At 40.3% G+C, this 20684-nt stretch overlaps 1 protein-coding gene across 5 annotated transcripts in view; it reads left to right on the top strand.

Moving 5' to 3' along the window:
* The window catches only part of PTPN13 (protein tyrosine phosphatase non-receptor type 13), a 113178-nt gene extending 93814 nt beyond the window's left edge, over positions 1–19364 (top strand). For all 5 annotated transcript variants that reach the window (XM_064416777.1, XM_064416776.1, XM_064416778.1 and 2 more), the window contains 20 exons: positions 919–1133; positions 1215–1313; positions 2953–3314; positions 3513–3687; positions 4936–5094; positions 5328–5499; positions 5602–5812; positions 6883–6953; positions 7576–7637; positions 8304–8460; positions 8771–8947; positions 10231–10313; positions 11523–11578; positions 12932–13035; positions 14130–14278; positions 14870–14960; positions 15632–15969; positions 16483–16698; positions 17460–17522; positions 18522–19364. In XM_064416777.1, coding sequence (XP_064272847.1) covers positions 919–1133; positions 1215–1313; positions 2953–3314; positions 3513–3687; positions 4936–5094; positions 5328–5499; positions 5602–5812; positions 6883–6953; positions 7576–7637; positions 8304–8460; positions 8771–8947; positions 10231–10313; positions 11523–11578; positions 12932–13035; positions 14130–14278; positions 14870–14960; positions 15632–15969; positions 16483–16698; positions 17460–17522; positions 18522–18602 — 3041 coding nt within the window. In that variant the 3' untranslated portion in view covers positions 18603–19364. The remainder of the gene's footprint in view (positions 1–918; positions 1134–1214; positions 1314–2952; positions 3315–3512; positions 3688–4935; positions 5095–5327; positions 5500–5601; positions 5813–6882; positions 6954–7575; positions 7638–8303; positions 8461–8770; positions 8948–10230; positions 10314–11522; positions 11579–12931; positions 13036–14129; positions 14279–14869; positions 14961–15631; positions 15970–16482; positions 16699–17459; positions 17523–18521) is intronic.
* Positions 19365–20684: the final 1320 nt, after the last annotated feature.

The raw sequence follows: 20684 nt of genomic DNA, 5'->3' as shown, positions 1-20684 counted from the left end.
AAAGGAGGATTTGTGCTCCTGACTAGAGGTTGGCATAATTCAGCCTCTCTTGCTCATGGCTTGTGCAAGTGAAGGGAAATCTACCCAGATGGCAGAACCTGCAGATACCTTTGGGTCTTCTTGCATGGGCACTGTCCTGTCTGCCAGGAGCTCCAGTTGCTGCTCTCACTAATGCCTGATCAGTGTCTGGAAAGGTTGTGTCACTCTATGTCATTGATATTTTTGCCCCTGAAGGAGAGGAATGATGAGGAGGATTCCATTGATATCAGAAGGCTAATTAATTACTTTATAATACTACATTATTCTATATTCTATTACACTATATTACATTACATATAAACTGAATTTGCCAAGCACTCAGCTCTGCACTCCACTGCACTTATCTCCACAGCTGACAGCCCCAACACACACACACACACACACTTGGCCCTGATAGGCCAAGGAAACAAAACACCATCACTTTGGGTAAACAGTCTCCATATTTCATTCTACTTTTGCACAAACACAGGCACAGCAAATGAGATAAGAATTGTTTTTTCTTTCTCTGAGGTTCCTTGCTGCGATTCCCAGAAAATATCCTTGGGAAGTTGTGCGTTGCTTTTCTCTTTGAAGAGAAATGTGACCACAATTCTGTGCTTTAAAAGGTTCCTTAATAGACTTCCTAGGGAATGTCCTTTGGAGACACTCTGCCTTCCTGCATATTGATGTTGTCAGGCCAAGCAAGCTGACTGAGATGTCATGATCAGCTTTTTGTCCTCTTTAACCTGGAGGGATCTTTTGTGTAACCCTTCTGTTCAACTCGGTGAAAGAGCCATGTGAGGGGGAGAGTGCACATTGTCACATCTGGAATAAGAGCAGCAGACACTCTTTCCATGGCCATGTGCTATAGGAAGTAATAAGTTAATGTTTCTTTTACAGAGAACACATTTGAGGTAAAACTCCTGAAGAACAGCTCAGGCCTTGGGTTCAGTTTCTGCCGTGAGGATAACCTGACCCCAGAGCAGCTGGGATCAACAATTGTGAGGGTGAAGAAGCTCTTCCCTGGGCAGCCAGCTGCAGAGAGCGGGCAGATCGAGATCGGGGACGTCATCCTGAAAGTGAATGGGGCGTCGCTGAAGGGTTTGTCCCAGCAGGTTTGTACCTATAGCAGTGAAACTGATACCGTGGTAGTCCTGCAAGTGGGTATCTGACAGTGAATCCCTCTGTGGCCACAGGAAGTCATCTCTGCTCTGAGGGGAACATCTCCTGAGGTCTCTCTTCTCCTTTGCCGGCCACCATCTGGAATACTACCAGACATCGACCCTTCATTGCTGGTAAGGTGTCTGGCATGGGATTTTTTTAAGCATTATTTGCTATTTAAGGTTCATTTATTCGATCTGGAGGGTGGGTGGGTTAATTAAATGAAAGATGCAGATGGAATAATGGGGAGAGTGCTCACAGAAATGTAGTTCTTGGAATGAATCCCTTAGGAGTGCATTGTTTTGTGTGGATGTTAAAGGAATGTATAGCTTCAAAAGCTTTTTTCCTCCATTTTCTGACCTAAAGCATGAGAAATTGTTTTATTACAGTGTTTCCGGAGCAGAGACTTGTTTGCAGCCCAATGTTTTGAAGTTGGTATCAGATAGAAATTGGATATTACTGTGAAGGATATTCTGCAAAACACCAATTTGGTGTTGATGTATGTAAAAACAGCAAAAAGCTTGTCATATTTACCTCCTGGAAATTAGAGGTGTCCCAAAGAATATTTTCAAAATGCTTCAGTAAATAAATTGAAAGAACAGAAGGCCATTTTAAGATACTTAAAGAAGTGGAAATGAAATGTGTTTCAGCAAAAGAGAATGTAGAGGAAAAATTGCCTGAAAATTAGGCTTTCCATAATACAGAAAAGTGTAAACCTAATGGAGACAAGTCTTCAGTTTAAGCTCCCCAGGGAATTCATCACTGCACTAAGCCTGACAGGGCTCAAGAAGCGTTTCGAGTGTGATTCTGAGGCTGTGCTGTGCAAGGCCAGGAATGGGGCTTGGATGATCCTTGTGGGTCTCTTCCATCTCAGGATACTCTGTGATTCTGCATTACTTTAACATTATTTTCAAACAATAGAATAATTCAAGTCTAACAAGAGAAGTTTAAATAGACAAATACAAATTTAAGTGAAGTTAGGATTGGAGTGAGAGATAAGCAACTGAGCAAACTAATAATACCAATAACTACTCCTATAATAGACCTGTTTGTAATGTGGAATAACAGGAACTTTAATAGAACTTTGTCAAACTTTAACAGAAACTTTAATAAAACAGTGCACATATTAAAAGAAGAGGAAAACCAAAATTTTTATTGACATTATCACAGATTGATGTGTTCATGTACACAAGAATCTGACCATGAAAGCATAAATTAAGCTTTTAAATCTTTTCTGTCTGCTGGCTGACATAATTCTTGGGAATATGTGACAATTGGCAAAATTGTTATTCAGTCTGGTGGTGGTTGATAACTTGGTTAGCCGTCACCATTTGGCATAAATTATCTTAGTTTTTGTAGTCTGTTACTGTTGTTTTTTGGTTGACAGCTTCTCTGTTTCCCTCCTCTGTGAGACTGGTTTGACTTCAGTAGCTCTGTGAGCCTCAGCTTCTGGTTGGAAGGGATTTCATGGTGCTTGCATAGAAGACTGCTGGGTATAGTTTAAAGGCATATGTCAGTAGGCTTTCTGAAGCTAAAGTATTTTTGTTTTCCTTAAGTGAATTTAAAGGTTTTAGAAGCCTAAGTTTCAGAGTTTTGTACACTTTGTCTTGGCCAAGTTGCATTGAACTTTTTTGAAACTGTACTATGATGTGTTTCAACAGTTCAGTCAGTAGCCACCGACTCCCTGTATTTTGGTAATTTTTTGCAGTCTTTGAAACTTTCTTTTGTCACCAGAACTGGCTTATGATGAATTAAATGCTTTTGCTCTTGTAGACCCCCATCCATTCACCCCAACAAGTTTTTCCAGAGGTCAGCAGAGACATTTCTGGTCCATCAAACAGAGAACAAGGTGACAGCTCAGATGAAAATGAAACTACTGATCTGAGCAAGAAAAGGCTAAAATCTCCCTCCAGAAGAGACAGCTACAGTGACAGCAGCAGAAGTGGTGATGAGGAGGTGATGGAGTCAGCAGCCCAGGTGGGCCCTGGCTGGAGCTGTGCGCTGTACCAGAGCTCAGGTGAAGCTGAGGCACGGGCACAGGGTCAGTACGAGGCACACCCTGCTCAGAAGGACGCTGTTCGCACCATCCTGTATCCTGACCAGGAGCCTCCCGGCAGGGCAGAGCTGGAGGACAGGTATGCTGCTGGTAGTGATCCTCATCATCCTGCAGAAATGTTCATAGAAGTAGTTCATTGGACCTATTCATAGAAACACTTCTCTTGGTTTGCTTTTTAGAGCTGCATAAAGTCAGCCTTGGTTCGTATATTGATTTATGAATGACAGCCACATTGTACTTATTCTTGTTTTCCTTTTTTTTTCTGCTTTATCTGTAGTGATCTGCCTTTGGATTTGCCAGTGATCCCAACCTGTAGAACTGTACCTGATGTTACCACATCCATGTTAATAAATGACTGTTATGCTACTCCTGTCTCTGAGCTGACTTCACACCTGGGAGAAATAGATTCATTACTCACCCAGCTGGAAAAAAATGCTGAAGAATATGAGCCAGTAATACACTATTTCTGTCTTTCAGGAGCATAAATGTCCTGCTGTGGTTGTTTAAGCCATGATTTTGAGAGTGGATAGAAATTAGACACATTAATTTACAAATGAGATAGCTGTAGGTTATACTTGTACTAATCTGGATGTGTGCCCAATAAATGGCACATACATTGCCATTTGTAATCAATGGCAGCTGCTCATACCAATGTCTGCAGGTATTTTCTGTGTGGGCTCTTGAAGAGTTCATGCAGTTCCCTGTGTGGATGTGTATATGTCCATTTCATGGGTCATTTCATCCTGGAAACCTTGGCATTAAATGTTTGCCCACCTCTCACCCATGTACTGAGAGGAAGCTTAAATGGCAGATATCTTACTTCTGCTCTTTTAGTTTTAGGTGGTTTTTCAGAGGTCAGAGAATAAATTGAGGTATCAAGAGACCCTGTTCTTTGCTGTATTTAGAACTATGAATCCCAAAGACTTTCCTGTTCTGCTGCAAGATGGAGCCTATTTTTGAGGTTCTTATGAGAAATCTTCTTGACATCAAAGAAATGTCTTGTGTATCAGAAGGGACTTCCATATCCTCACATAATATGTTAAAAGGTTGAAAAAAATTGAAATTGAATCTTGATACATCCCAGTTGTGAGGGTGTTCCGTGTTATAAGTAGCCAATATTCCATTTTGACAAGAAACTGTATTTTTCTTCGTCCCCTCTTCAATCCCTTCCAACCTTCATTTTTCCTGGTGCTCTGTGATTTTTTAAATGCAAATGAGACAGATCCATATCTTTCAAATCAAAATTAATGCAAATTAAAATGGGCAAAAAACAGATGCATGTGTTCAGTTTCCAGATAAGCTCTATGGTATTGTGTCTCACTGTAGCAAAATATGCTCACTTATTTTGTTCTGAATAATTATGGATGTGTTCAGATATTTAAAAATACAGAGCCGTTCTTATGTATGGCAGCTAGATTGGGGTAAAATAAGGTGTGAGTTTGGATGTGTGCCTTCAAAATTTTATTAAATTCATATACCTTTAGCCCCATGTTATTTCCATGTAAAACATTATTTGGTTCTGTCTAGAACTCATTAGTGATGCTTATTTGAAGCAACTAAGTTGAGCCTGATAAGAAATAAGTCTTGTTCCAGACTTGTGTCGCACTAAAATCAGTACGTAAATCAGTTATCCTAAATTCAGTAAAATGTTCTTATTACTTCTGATTGCCTGTTTGTAAAGTGCTGTTTTGTCCCCCTAGGAAGTGGAGCTCCGAGTGACCCTGACAAAGTCAGAAAAGGGCAGTCTGGGTTTCACAGTGACCAAAGGTAACGATAGTGTCGGCTGCTATGTCCATGACATTGTTCAGGATCCTGCCAAAAGCGATGGGAGACTACGGCCCGGAGACCGACTCATCAAAGTGAGAGACTTCATGGTTTCATCTACAGGGATTGCACGAAAAGGACAACTTTCAGTCCAAAAAAAAAAGTGAACTGTGTTGTAGGCCAAGTCAAATCTGGTAAAAGGGCAAAGATAAGCACCTTCTGAGAGGCATGATTCAATAGCACTTGAGAACAGCAACAAATGCTTCCTCAGTAATGCTGTCTTACTTGGGACCTGACAAGGATACCTCTGTTGCTTTTGTTGTTGCAGGTGAATGACATTGATGTCACTAACATGAGCCATACTGATGCAGTCAACTTTCTGCGAGCTGCCCCAAGGACTGTCAGATTAGTGCTAGGGCGCGTTCTGGAGTTACCAAAGATGCCAGTGTTGCCTCATTTGCTGCCTGACATTACACTGATGTGCCATAAGGAGGAGCTAGGTAACATGGAATTAATCTGCTTTTTGCCCTAAAGAAAAATCTTCCCTTTCAGTTACAAAGAAACCTTGATTTTTATTGTTTTCCCCTTCTTTCCCTGTGAAGGTCTGTCGTTATCAGGAGGCCATGACAGCCTTTATCAAGTTGTGTATATTAGTGACATTCTCCCCAGATCGGTTGCTGCCAGAGAGGAGAGTCTCCATGTACTAGATATTATCCATTACATTAATGGAGTAAGCACACAAGGAATGACTCTGAAAGAAGCCAAAAGAATGCTGGAAACATGCCTTCCAACAGTGGTGCTCAAAGCAACCAGGTGTGTTCTGGAAGCAAATGCTTCCTTGTGCTTTTTGTTTTTCTTGCATGATTGTATGAGTGTATCTGTAAGTGTATGAGTGAAACCTGTTCCTGGTGTGACAGGAAATTCACCACATGTTACTGAGGACTGACTGCAGAAAGGGTCTGTAAATTCACAGCTTTTGTGCTGCAGTGGAGCACAAGGGTACATGGTATTGCTGTGCTTTGTGCTTCTTGGGAACACAAGGCTTGTCCAGCTACGAGCTACAAGTGTTCAAATAGACCCCTTGCAATCCAGGAGGAATTAGTCAGAGATCTGCTGTGGCACTTGGACTCACGGGTCTGTGAGGATGGATGAGATTCATCCAAGGATGTGCAAGGAGCTGGCAGGAGAGCTCACCAAGCCACTCTCCATCATTTGTCATCAGTCCTGGCTCACCAGGGAGGTCCCAGGTGACTGCAGGTTGGCCAGTGTGACACCCATCTGCAAGAAGGGCTGGAAGGAGGATGCAGGGAGCTACAGGGCTGTCAGCCTGACCTCAGTGCTAGGGAAGGTCACAGAACAGATCAAGTGTGACCACACAGCATGTACAGGACAAGGGGATCAGGCCCAACCAGCAGGGGTCCAGGAAAGCCAGGTCCTGCCTGGCCCACCTCATCTACTTTCATGACTGGGTTCCCCATCTGGTGGATAAGGGAAAGCCTGTGGATGTGTCTGCTGGATTGAGTGAAATCTGTGATACTGTCTCCTATAGCTTTCTCCTGGAAAAGCTGGCAGCCCATGCCTTGGAAAGATGCTCTTCACTGGGTTGAAAACTGGCTGGAGTGAGAGAGTGATGGTCAATGGTGCTAGTGGGGTTTCCCCAAGGCTCAGTATTGGGGCCAGTCCAGTTTAATTTCTTTATTGCTGATTTGGAACAGGGGGTTGGATGTGTCCTCACTCAGTTTGCAAATGACACCAAGTTGTTTGGGAATGATTAGCAGTTTTGCCAGTAGTACTGTTTACTTTGTTATCTTTGTTATCTTAGTTGATTACCATTATTTGCTTTTTTTTTTTAAATAAATATTCCTGTAAATATTTCTTTTCAGAGATGGTCATGCAGTGTTCCCAAAATCCAAAAGCCCTGAGAACTCAATTCCATGGCCAGTGAAAGCTAATGGTGAGTTTTGTGTGCTTACTCATAGTGAGTGAAATTCACCTGTTTATAAAAACAAAGGAACTGATATGGACCATAAGATACTATCCTAGTCCAGCTTATTGTGACTAGCTCCAACAGGAGTTTGCTTGATCTTTCCTCTAAAAGCTCCATGAAAAGATATTCACCAATAGTGTTTTTATGGTATCATTTCTTGTGTAGTTTAGAAATTCTCTCTAATACAGAGCACAAGGGTTCCTTTGAAGAAGAACCCAAGTGTCAGATATTTAAAAAAAAATAGTCAGTGACAGGTGTTTGTGGGGTTGTATCTTCTACATTTTGAGGAAAAGGGAATGAACACTGTTGTCAAAGGTGCCCATTTCCACTGTAAGTTGTTAAACTATTTATCAACATTTCTCTTTGCTTGGAGTTGGTTACTTGTATAAGAATTCATGCTTTCTGATCCCATTAAATAGAACATTCAAAAAACCATTATATGAGGTGTAGTCATTCAGACAGAAGTTTGGCAATGCAGATAAACCAGGCAGAAATGCTACTTATGTCACCTTACTTCTTTTATAACAATAACCAGTGGGGGCTAATTTAATTTCAGAGAAAAAGTTGGTTTTTCTCAATTTTTGTTTAGGTTGTTCCTGTGGTGATCCTTGTGATAAAACAGAGAAGTCAACTGATGCTTATGGGCCCAAGGTAAATGCTCCTTTCTTGTGCCTGTTACCATTAACCAGAGAAAAGAATCTATTCAAACACTTTTAAAACTAAATAAATGAATGAAACAATCTGGTGATCAAAGTATACAAACCCATTATTATCAATTGACATGAATAAGCAGGGTTCATAATAAATATGCGAGTTTTTTAACTGATCTGCTCTTTCTTTGGCACTGCTTTATAGAAAGACAAATTGTCTTATGAGAAGGATGTAAGGCTATCATCCAGAATACTCCATTCAGCCCACGGTTTCTGCAGATGCTTTCATATTATATTTGCTAGGTTATTTCCTTTCTTTTTTTATCTGTTAGTTCTTCCTTAGAAATGCTGTGTTGTGGAACCAACAGTAGTGAAGCTTGCATACATTTTATAGGAATTAAAATAATGTTAAATACTACCATGTGTTCTCTTGTAGAAATGCTGCTTCATCAGCATGTGGGGTTTTTTTTGTTAGTTGCTTTAATTTCTTTTTATTTGCTCTTGTCATGTGAAACTTCCCACCCATCACCCAGATATCTCAGATGATATGAACAGAGGTTTTTGTTTGTTGCTAAGGAGAGGGGAAAACTTCTTAGTGGTTGTTTGCTGCTTCAACAAACTACCAGTCTCTTTAAGAGTTAATTTGTACTGTTCTTTGTTTCCTCAGGTCAATGGCAATGGCATCCTGGGACCATCTCAGGGAAATACAGAAAACAATATCCATCACACGAAAGCCCTAATGAACCTCTCAGGAGCAGAAGATGCACCTTCCCTTGGATTTACCAATCAGATGTCAGATTTTCCTAAACACATTGACAAATCAGGTAAGAGGAGGTGAGATGGAGACTGCATCATTCTGTCTTTATTGTACCTGCATGGTCGAATATGCTGAAATAAGCAAATGTTAGGCTGGCAGTCTCTTTTAGAAGATCATTTCCAAGTCTTGTGCTTTGCTTTGTGGGAGTTAGTTGATGTTGCAAGTAGATTTATAGAAATTGGATTTTGTGTTAGAGAGAAATAAAGGAAGGCCATGGTAACAGCTAGAAATAGTGCCTTGTGTCTGCCCCTTTAAATTAGTTCTTGCAAACCATTCTGTACTGGGAAAACTTGTCATTTTGCACTATTTGTCTTCAGGAGCAGAGGTTCCAGATGATGAGTATTATGATGAGGATGACCACAATGAAGTTGTCCAGTATCTGTTGGATGTTGTAGATGAGGAAGCTCAGAACCTCTTAAATCAGAATAATGCAACTTCAGAGGCTCAGAGTCTTCTACATCTCAAGAAGGCTGCATCAGAAAATCACCTGCCAGGTAATGTGAGCCATTAAAAAAACATCACTGACAGCAAAACACTGAAACAAGGTGCCAACAATGAACAAGGGGAGTTGATTGACATTGATTTGATATCTAAACTGGAAGTTTCCCAAGTTGAACACAGACAAATAGTTGCTGATTACCATGAATTTGAGATTCAATGTAATATGTGAGGTTCTGGTTGGAAAAATCTGAATTTTGCATTAAGTAATCTGGAAAAATTATTCCTATTCTAGAGTTGTGTCTTGAGTGAAATTCCTGTTCTTTGGGTGCCTTGTCCTGCAGCTGCAGTCACGTTGGTGTGCTGAAACATTTAAGCATTTCATTGGCTTCAGATTGCACAACTTGGAAATGTGTTGAGATCTCTCAAGACCAAACAATTTAGCAACCTGCTTTGTCTCTTTTAGAAAGATTGGCTCTTTTTCAGTACCTCCTTCTGACTGTGCACCTTTCTCTTGCTTCATTCCATCTCCTCAGTTTTATTAACTCAAATGTAGTGAGGAGTAGGATCTATAGTTCCTTTGTGGAGTCACACTCCATATGCATGCTCCAAAAATTCAAGCAAGATGCTTGCTGCTTCTGTAGAGATTCCTTCTAAAACTCAAGACACACCTTTCAAAATTGTAATTATTTCAGGTCATGACTACAAGGTCATTGGGTTATTGCCACGGGCCATTGCATTAAAGTCAGGGATCACTGAGGTTCTGGCTGTGCCAGGATCTCAGCTGAGGAATATCATTGGAGCTCCAGTACTTCCAGTTTCTTGTAGGCTGTCCTTTGTGGCTGAAGATTAATTGAATCCATAGGGTATGGCAGCAGGGTGCTTCCACAGCAGACAGACACAAGTCAGATTTTATCTGGCATGTCCTAATTACATTTTGTTAATGCAAAGAGTGAGTAGAATCCTGGTTTGGACCTACTGCTGTTCTAAATCTAGCTGAATTGCAGAAAAACCACTGGGGGAATGTGGTAAGTCAGTAGCTGCAGCCTGTCCACCAGTTATGCTGTGACACAGATATTTTTTGCAAACAACCTCACATAACATGGCAGCTGCTCCAGTTATAAAATAAAGAAACCTAAAGTCTGATTATCCTATACCATAAGAACTCTTTTCCAACACTCTGGTAGCAAAGGGCCTCAAGAAGTGTTTCTTGGTTATTCTGGCACCTGTATTCCCTGTCTAGTGCCAGACAGGTGGAACAGGATTCACATCTGTGAGCGGGTGGCTCCTGGGCATTTTCTCGTGTGTTTATGCTGTATCTCCTGATTTTCCTGTTCAGTAGAGATGAATGGAAGGGTGACAGAAGATAAGTCTGAGGACACAGACTGTGATGGGTCATCTTTACCTGAAGATTTTTCAGAGGTAGGATGGCAAGGAGCTGGCAAGTGCTGTTTCAATTTTTTTCCTTATTGGCATAGAATTGATGGAAATAATATGACATGTCCTTTAAATGAGAACATCACTGTAGGTAGTAGCTTTAAATGGTGTGTAAGCATTCATTTTTAAGTAGCATATGGTTATCATAAATTACTTATGTAAAATAACAAAGCTTAAAGTTATTTTACACTGTCATGTGAAGTCCATGAGCTTTTTTTTTTTTTTTTTTTCAAAAAAAGTGGTAATAAAACTACTTTGTTAATGCTACTTCAGCTTTTTAATCTGAAAGATTTCAATGATTCCTGCTCACAGAAGGGAAGCAGTCACAGTAAAAATGAATGCCGTGTAGACCTTACTGTCCAAAATGTGGATTTAAAATTTCTTCTTCTGCTGCTTTTTGCTAGGATAAGTTCATTAGCTTGAAAAACTTCTATATGTGGTTTACTCTATGTTATTGTGTGTTCAGGTTTACATCAGTCACTGGAAGCCTGGGTTTTGTCTCTTGTTTCAAATCAGCAGAACTCTGTCTCTCCAGCACATCCTGGATCTTGCAGCTTTCTGTCCAGTTAGTAGAGCTGAAAATCAAATCAGGAATCTGGCTCTGCGTCAATGTGCTCTAGGGAGAGCCATGAGTAAAATTATCCCAGTATGGCAGTGGAAAAGCAAGCTGGCCTAAAAAGTATAAATGATTTTCTAGGGTTTTTCTTGAAAGAAAGATGGAAATGCCTTCCTCTGTGCTGCAGAGTCTTCATTGTCTGCTGAGGAAGGTGTGAATAGGAGTGTGTGTCATTTGGAGGTGTGTTTCATACCCACAGTATAGGAACTGTGGCATGACAGTTCTGAGGCAGAAGTTTTCACTATCAAGCTTAGCTCATAAAGGGTTTCTAAGTATTAGAAACAAAAAAAGCCAGCTGTGGAAAACTTAGGTGACTCTACTGCTGCTGTGAGTCAGGAGTGATTTTAATATAGCTTTTTGGCCTTGTTACAGTAGAGTATCTTTCCAAGTGCTCAGTGTTCTTGTCCTCTGTTATTTTGGGTTAATGAGATGTCTAAAAGAGGAAAGTCTTCTATTATGTGCTGCTTGGAACTTAGTACCCTTCAGAAATAGTCCCTGTAATTGTTAATTGTTTAAAATGTGCAGTATGTGAATGTTGTAACTATGTCTTTTAATGTGTTTTGAAATACTTCTTCTAGGCAACACATGTAAATGGTTGTGAAGACTATTGTGAAGTAAAAGCTGTGCCAGAAAGGTAAAATTTCTTTTCTAGTGTTGCTTGAAAGTTGCTGGAAGTCTGAAGTGTAATATGTTGGCATGAGAGAAAAACAGCAACCAAAAAAACCCAAGAAACCACCCCCCGCAAAAAACCCAATAAAATATCTGTGCAATGTCTTTTTGGTCTGTTCCTTACTTTAAAAGTTATAATTTTCCTGAATACTAGTCAGTTTTATGTGGTTTACTACACCCTGCTTTTATTTGTTCCTTTCATATGTGGTTGTAGCAAGTAACTGGACTGTGTTCAGATGTCTCCAAATAACATACTTTGCATTGTGCTAACAACTGGGTACTTGGATGTGAAGAAAACATTCAATCAATGCTGTCTTCAGTTCAAATCAGTTCAGTTCAACCTTTATTAGTGTTACATCTTCTGGTTTTAGACCACTGCAACTCAAATGTAGAGTTCCTCTGCTCTATCAGCTCCCATGTGGATGCCTGGGACTTGCTGGTTTTTCCATGGAGCATGAAGCATATGACTGACCAAGTTACTAGCTAGTTGTAGCTAGTGGCTTTGAGCCACTTTGAACTTTAAATATTCCCACGGTTGTTTTTCTTAGTGAAATCATTTTAGTCCAAGTGAAATTTCAATGAAAACGTATACGGTTTTATGTTGTTAAACTTGTGGGAAGTTTGGGGTTGAGACTTGGTGACGTTATTGCCTAAAATACTTCACAGAATCACAGAATAATGAGGTTGGAAGAGACCTCTAAGATCATCGAGTCCAACCCATGCCCTAACACCTCAACTAGACTGCAGCAGCAAATGCCATGTTCAGCCTTTTTTAAACACATTCAGACATGGTGATTCTACCACCTCCCTGGGAAGAGCATTCCAGTACTTTATCTTTCTTTAGGTGAAAAATTTTTTCCTAATATCCAACCTATACCTTCCCTGACATAGCTTGAGAATGTGTCCTCTAATACTTAATACATTCATCAGTATCCTCAACAAAGCTAGAAAACTTGCAACTGAAAATAGTTACTCAAGTGTAGTGAATTGTGTGAGTGGTACAAATCTGTTATTGGATGCTATTTAATTTCTTATCGTTTGAAAAATAATTGCAGTGGTGGTTATTACTAGATTTGTATATTCCAGGCTCTTTTTCCACTGTTACCTTTTTCAGATCCCCCATAGAGATGTAAAAAAATGAAAGGGGGGGGCAAAAAAGTTAGGTTTTTGAGATTACTGGTGTAGTATTCCAGTCCAGAAATAATTGTAGCTATAAATTACTTTCTGGTGGGGTTTGTTTTTGTTTGTTTGTTTGTTTTTTAAGTAGGTTGCAAATGTGTTGGTTCTAGGTGTTATTTCTTACCTTGTCCTCTTATAGATCCCCTCCACAGCCTTCCTTGAGCCAGGCAGATGAGGAGGAGATCACGTGGGGAAGCGATGAGCTGCCAATAGAATCAGTCAGCCAGGAGCGTGTGAATAAAGGCAAGGACATTTTACATCATCAGTGGGAAACTTCAGGGTCACATTATATAAACAGAAGTGAATTTTGAGACATCCTGGGTATGTTTTGTGGGTCTCATGGCAGGTATAAGGGGGATTCTAACAGCTCAGTAATGCACTGGGAAAGATCTCTACATTTTTGTGTAGTAAGTGTGTGATAGTTAAAAGGAACAAGTATTGGCAATGCTGTGTCTGTAGTTGTAGAAAGCTGAGATCCTTCCTCAGTATCTGGCTCACAAAAGCTGTAACAATAAATATGTTTGACTGTGATTAGATTGATATCTCACGTGCTTCACATACCAGCTACCCCCTGCTCAGATTAGGCACTACTTTTATCTTTTATCTTCGTTCTTCCAGTGCTGCTCGATGTGGCAGAGTGGAACTCTGTGCAGTTTGATGTGTTTGGCAGAATTTAGTCTTCGCTTTTTTTGAGCTAGCACTAGAAATGTTAGTTCCTGAAGCTCATATACAGCAGTCCTTTGCATTCATTTAAAGAAAAAAGGATACTTCAGACTAAGTCAGTAGGTTTAAGACACTTCTAATTGCAATACCAGAGAGATTCTTGGTTTATGAATTTTGTTGTGCTTCAGAGAAGCACTGAAGGCCTGATGGGAGGCAAGGTGTATTGGAAAAAAAAAAAGTCCTTCCAAGTGATAATTGTAAGATGTGCTGTTTACATATTGAGTATTAGTGCTAAAAACAAATCACAGGCTGTAATGTGGACAATTCTGAATTATCCCTATGTGTCTCCATCCATTTTTTTAAGTTACTGTGTGAAGAACTTAGATTTAAAATATACTTGAAGTTTGTTTCAATGTATTTATTGGAAGTACAGGAAAATACTCACTTTAGTTACTGGATTCATCAGAGCTGATTTTGTGTCTTACTGGTTTTGCTAGTTAATTTGCTTTTGCCTGTAAACTAAAGAGGAGAGCTATGTGTTCTCCCTGTGTATGGGGGCATTCAGGAGAAAACAGGCAGTGCAGTAGTGAACAGCAACATGCAAATCCAACTGTGAGCTACTGTTTATGTTTCCCTGGTTTTAGCTATTTATTTATATTTATATCTTCTGCTAGATGTCCCCCTAGTGACAAATGAAGAGATCTCTGCACTCCCTACTGTGAATGTGCTCCCTGGAGGCAAATATTCAGGAGCCAAATTGAAGTCAGTGATCAGGATGTTGCGTGGATTGCTGGAACAGGGAGTCCCTTCTAAAGAGATTGAAGTGAGTAACTATTTGTCCTTTAAAGTCCTTTTTCCCAGTATGAAACAAAAATAGAATGGATGGATCATCACTGCCTTGAATACCACAGCTCTTTAATTGGAAGCTCAAAAGAGATGAAAAGACTTGACACCAAAGACTTCTCTCCCTTCTCCCACAAGCTGCTGAGAGATGAGATCAGTTTGAATTCAGTTCATAAGTGCTTTTTGCATCATTCTTGCTTCTGGGTAATTACCAAATGAATATAAAGTAAACAGGCATAGACAAAGGCTGTAAAGTCCAGCTGCTGAATGTGAAATCAGTTTTTTCAAAGTCTTGAGTCAGCCATGTTACATGATCTATTTTTTGAGAGAATGAGATAAAATATTTACTGATAGTGTGTAGGGTTTGATTTGGGTTTTTTTTCTAATTAATTTCATTTTCTTGAATGAAAGGCTGTGTAAAAGATTCCTTCCTGGGACTACATTATTTTGCATATCCAAATTAGGATTTGATTTTTAATTATTCTGTTTGTCAATGACTTGATAACATAATCACTCTTGCTATTATTTCCAATCAGTGTTTTCTAATGCACACGTAATTGCTTCTATTCAGAACCTTCAGGAGTTAAAACCTCTGGATCAGTGTTTGATTGGACAAGCAAAGGAGAACAGGAGAAAGAACAGATATAAAAACATACTTCCTTGTAAGTCCTAACTCATTTGAAATTCACAGTTGACATTCTGTCTCGCCTGTATGGTCAGATGGATTGGATCAGAGGTGGCATAGTTTGATTCCTAATGCTAGTAAGGATGAAAATGAAGCAAGCATTTATGAAGCAGTTTAAGATCAGTGAACAATATACTACTATGCTGTGGGAGGTGGGGATGGAAGTTCACAGATTTTTCAGTTGTTTTAGCAGATCCATGTCTTAAATGATGTATGCATATAAAAGCCAGACAAGTTTTTTTCAGTTTTACCCATGCAGAATTGGGAAAACAGACATGTGTACTATTGTCAGGAAATTTCCTGCCACAAAATTCTGCTTGTTAGATGTTGAGAAGTAAGAACTGACAGAGGTTAGTTCTGTGAGAAAAACTCAACCTCTGTTTTTTTCAGAGTTGCTGCAGTTCAAATCACTTGTTCCTCCTATCTGCTGGTTTATATTTCTCCTGCAGACGTCTTTTTCTTTATTGAAAGTACTGATTAGTGTCCTAAATTAAGTATTTAAGTGATTTATCTCTTCTAAAGCAAGCTGTGGAAGCATCAGTAGGGAGAAGTGCTGTGTGAGTGTGTAAGGCTCAGCGCCTGTATTGTGTGAAGCTCTGATGATGTGCACACCTAACATGAGGTCTTTCTGTTGTGTGGGGGTGACAGATGACACCACCAGAGTCCCTCTGGGGGTCGAAGGGGGATACATCAATGCTAGCTTCATTCGCATGCCCGTGGGGAACGAGGAGTTCGTTTACATTGCGTGCCAAGGACCTCTTCCTACCACTGTAGCAGATTTCTGGCAAATGGTTTGGGAACAAAACTGTACTGTGATTGCCATGATGACTCAGGAGGTGGAGGGAGAAAAGATAAAGTGTCAGCGTTACTGGCCAGACGTGCTCAATAAAACCACCATGATCAATGACCGACTACGCCTTGCTCTTGTGAGACTTCAGCAGCTGAAGGGCTTCATCATCAGGGTGCTGGAGCTCGAAGAGATTCAGGTCAGTGAATCTAATTCTGCATGCTTAGAGTTTTTTCTGAGTGTTGCCATATTTATCCTTATACTTCTGCCTTTCCTGCTTTCACTTGCATTGTCTACATCAAGAGGCAACCCAGGGCTTCTCCTCTTTGCCCAGTGATCATTACTGGGCAGCTGTTCCTCGTGGCAGCTTGTGCTGCTTTGTGACCTTTATAGGAGAAAGCATTTGGGCCAGACTATGATTCCATTACACTAATTTTGGCTCCCATTGGCCACAGAAACATATGTAGGGATATGAATTCACTAATAATTCAGCCTGGCTGGTTACTCCTCTGTGTGATCAGCTCAGTCTGCACAGTGAACCTAACACTTTTAAATTACTTACTAGTTATTCCAATTTAGCTCTTGTTGTCTTGAGTTACAAAGCACCTTCACTGGGGAAATCCCTCTGTTCTGAGACTTTTCTTTGGGAACTCCATTTCTTTCCTTTTATTCTTGCCACATGCCAAATGGTGGTGTTGTTTTTGACCCTCAGACGGGTGAAGTGCGGCACATTTCCCACCTGAACTTCATTGCCTGGCCTGACCACGACACCCCCTCGCAGCCGGATGATCTGCTCACCTTCATCTCCTACATGAGGCACGTCCACAGGGCAGGGCCCATCATCACCCACTGCAGCGCAGGCATCGGCAGGTCGGGCACCCTCATCTGCATAGATGTGGTGCTGGGGCTGATCAGCAGAGACCTCGATGTGAGTATCCCAGGGGATGGGCCCAGGGGTGCTCCTGACCTGCAGGAAGTGTGTTCCACTGCATCCATGCAATCTTTTAAAGAGTGTGCCCTGTTGTTGGCAGTACTGTGTTTCTTTGCTGGGGATCCCAGGCGGGGAGAGCTCTAATATCCAGTGGCTCTTGGGTTACTCAGGGAACCTCAGCAGTGGGGTGTCACTTGAAGTATGTTACAAGGTCATCTTCTACCATAGTGGACTTCTGGCACATGGCATGGGAAAAGTGATGTTAGCATGATGGCTTGGGCAATTGGTGGAAGGGGTATGTAAATTAACTTTGCCAACCCATCCAGGGTTGGCTTTCTAGGGTGATCCACAGGAGGATGCTAGCTTCCTTATGTTTATGTCCTTCAGCGGCCTGGGGTAGCAAAACTGTGGTGGATTTCTAAGATGAGCTATGTCATGCTTAGCTCCGTGGAGTTTCTAAGCTCCCTCTGAATGTCTGGAACTCTCTTTTCTTCGTGCTTAGCTTAGAGTAAGCAAGAGAGCCAGTGTCCAAAAAGAACACAAGAAAAGGGGGGAGTGTCTGATGTAGGACCACAGCCAGATTGCCCAGAGACAGCACATGCTGGTTACCTACCAGACAAACATAGGCTGTAGTGAATTATTTGTTTCATTACTAATGTTTCATTACTAATTCTATTCCCTGGTTTGATGCTGGGGGTGTTCCTTTGTTCTGCATGTCTGTCTTGTTTGGATGTTTAACTTGCTGTTTGTTTTGGTAGTTCGACATCTCGGACCTGGTGCGCACCATGCGTCTGCAGAGACACGGAATGGTTCAGACAGAGGTGAGTCTGGATTCCCCAGGCATCCACTGAACCATCTGAAGTGCCAGAGAGCTTCGTGATGCACACAGCAACTGTCTTTGTGCACTGTAATGTGACACTTGTGTCACAAGAATTAAATCAGATGAGTAGCAGGATGTATTTAACATATATAAACACAAGCTGTTTTTAACATGCTGTATTGTTTTGATCTGTGTTTAAAAAAATGTGGGTTTTCATCTTCAAAAGCATGTGTTTATAGAGGAGGTCAGCTAAGCTTTTTTGGTTTAAAGTTGCATTATAAACTGAAGAGAAGGCCTAACTGTAGCTGCTGTGAATCAGTGATGTGTCTTGAGATCTCTTTTGGTAATATATTCATCCAGAAGTTCAATCTTTTAGGAGTAATCTGGATCTAGAGCTAATTAACTTTAGAGATGGTCATCACAAGGTCTAGTTAAAATCCACACTTTTTCTTTGAATGGGAAGGAATTGTGAAATCATAGTTAAAAAAAAAACAACCTGAAATCAAATAAGTCAACTATCAGCCCCTTCCCTACCACAGCAGCCCGAAACATCTATCAGCACCCACACCTCTGTCACTCAGATTAAAGTAAGAAGTTCCACTGTCCTCTGAGTTTTGTATTAGTTGGCATTGATACAAGTCCTTGAAATTCACTTGCTGTCTTCATTTCTACTTACATAATGTGTCTAGTCTCCTTTAGGTGGTTTTGGTGTGAAAGAAAGATGAATGTCCCATATGAAATATTATCTTTAGTGACAGAAGGGTGTCTGTATTTGCTTTAAGTTGAGGTTGCATATTTTTCCACGGTGGCCTTTTTGTTTGTTTGGGATGTTTTTTGCTGTTGTTGTTTGGGGTCTTTTTTTTTCTTGGGGATTTGGTGATGGTGGTTTTATTTAATAGTATAATTAGTATTGAAAGTGCTGTACCACTGTGATGTGCAAGTGAGAGCACTTAGGTGTGCAAGCATTTTCACATGTTCTGTAATTTCCTTTTCCTCACAGGATCAGTACATTTTCTGCTATCAAGTTGTCCTTTATGTCCTGAACCAACTCCAGGATGAAGAAAAACAGAGAGACAAATAAAATACTGAAGCAGAAGTGCATTTAAAATAAGGAAGCAAGGACGTTGAGAGGCTTTGGAGCATTTTATTTGTCTTGCCAATAGTTTTCTAATCTCTTTCTTCAATTGCTGTCCAATGCCTTTTCTATGAAGTCTCTCCATCATTCCAAATAAAGTATATAGTTTTAAGGGAAATGGATAGCTCATACAATACCACTATTATCTTCAGCCCCATGGATGCATATGTGAGATTTTTGTATAACAATATTTAATAAAGCTGCATTTTTTGCAGTTTCCTTAATATGTCATAAAATACAGAAATAAAAATATTTTAATTTAAAAAGAAAAGTAAAGAAGAAGAAAAAAAGTAATCCTATACTACTTCCTGCAGTTCTGCAACTGTTTTAGAGTATTTGTTTCTTTCAGGGTGGGGAAGTGGGAGGGATGAAGCAGTATTTTTATCTTGTAAACTTTATTACAAAGGCCTTTTACTAGTCTCTTTTGAAAGCTTGTTCATGGCACCGAATTTTTGCCCTTCTAGTCCAATTAGAGCTATTTTATGGAGGGTATCTTGAAATCAGCATTTAAGCTTTAAGAGATGCCTGTTAGCATAAGGATAGTAGTGAATGTTAACTGTATCACAGTTAATAATGTTTACTTCATAGAATTTTATGTATATATTTATATACTTTTACACAAAAAAAACCTGAATTATTGGGTGTCTAACCTTATAATTGATTAGGCATCTCTACTCTGTAAATAAAAATATACCTAATGTACACTGATCACTGGGTCTGGGTGTTTTTTTGTCCTTGTGACTGATTTTTCTTGGCCTTCCATGGCATCATTCCTTGTGTTGCTGCCCCTAAGGCATAAAGGCTGTGCACATTTTAAGTCTCCAGTGTCCTTCTGTTCTTCAGTATCTGCTTGAAAAATCTGGCAGAACTGTGGGCTCCTTTCTGGAGAGTTTCCACACTGTGGTGAAGGGTTTCTTTTCTCTCCCTCCTTGTTTTTCAGCACACCTGGGCACTGAGACCATATCACTTTTTTAGGGGGTGTGTTTGCGCTGCTACAGCAGTGTTGTGACAACAGTGTAACCTACTCTGCTTAGGGCTTGAGGTTGGAGGCAAGATATTGGATTCTAAGTAGCTCCGTGGTTTAGTGATACTGTAAACAGTCAACTGTTGTGGTAGAAAATTTTCATTTTAAGCTCTGTGGGAGCCTTGGAGGGTGGATGAATGCCATCAGCCTCCAGTGGTCATTCGAGGGCTTGGGCAATATTCCTGTCCCAGCAATCCTTGACAGAACTTTTGCACTGTCAGGAAGAGTGTAAGAGTGCTGATTTAACAGCAGTCTGCATTGAAGTGGTGGAAATAAGTTCAGAGGCTGGTTATTATTCAAGGTTTTGACTCTTCAAAATAGTAGCCTGCAGTGTTCCAGTGTCCCAAAACTGAGGTGACCACTGCCTTGCAAGAACATGACTTAAAAAAGGAAAGAGCCTTTTTCGCTTTTCAGTAATACTGTGTATTTTATTCCCTCCAGCATAACAACAAAATTGTGTGTTTTACAGAGCACCACAGTCTGAGGAAGGAAAATCAGTTCTGTGTAGATAGAAGCAGAGGTAATTGGTTAGCCATGTTGGCAGTACACCTGTGTGAAGGAGCTATAAATTGAAGACAGAAGATTTTTCAAGACAACAGTTTTATACAGGCAAAGTAAGTAAACACAGCTAGTTAATACACTGCAGCTGCTTTAACATAAATAGTGAGTTCACAGGGTTTGGGCTTGTCTGGGTTTTAGAAACAAAACAAAGTGTTATGGTAACCAGACAGCACAGTTAAGGCAGTTAAATTCTTTCAAATGTTTTCAGGTACATGCCAAACAATGTAGAAACAGGTACAGATTTTGTATAGCGTGCTGCAAGTACAGCACAAACATCTTGCATCAGATTACAGCTTATGGGAAACACAGATCAGTAAACAACTCCAGATTTTGCTGCTTGTTCTCACAGATACGATGGTGATCTGTGGTGTGGTGTGTTATACTCAATTTCCTTTGAATGGTGAACACACAAAAATACAGAGGATAGCTAACCTCAGAAAAAG

The sequence above is a fragment of the Passer domesticus genome, chromosome 4 (genome assembly GCF_036417665.1).
Source record: "Passer domesticus isolate bPasDom1 chromosome 4, bPasDom1.hap1, whole genome shotgun sequence".
In the NCBI taxonomy this organism is placed as follows: Eukaryota; Metazoa; Chordata; class Aves; order Passeriformes; family Passeridae; genus Passer; species Passer domesticus.
Note: the sequence above shows the minus strand (reverse complement) of the source record. Positions and strands in the feature narration are given on the sequence as shown.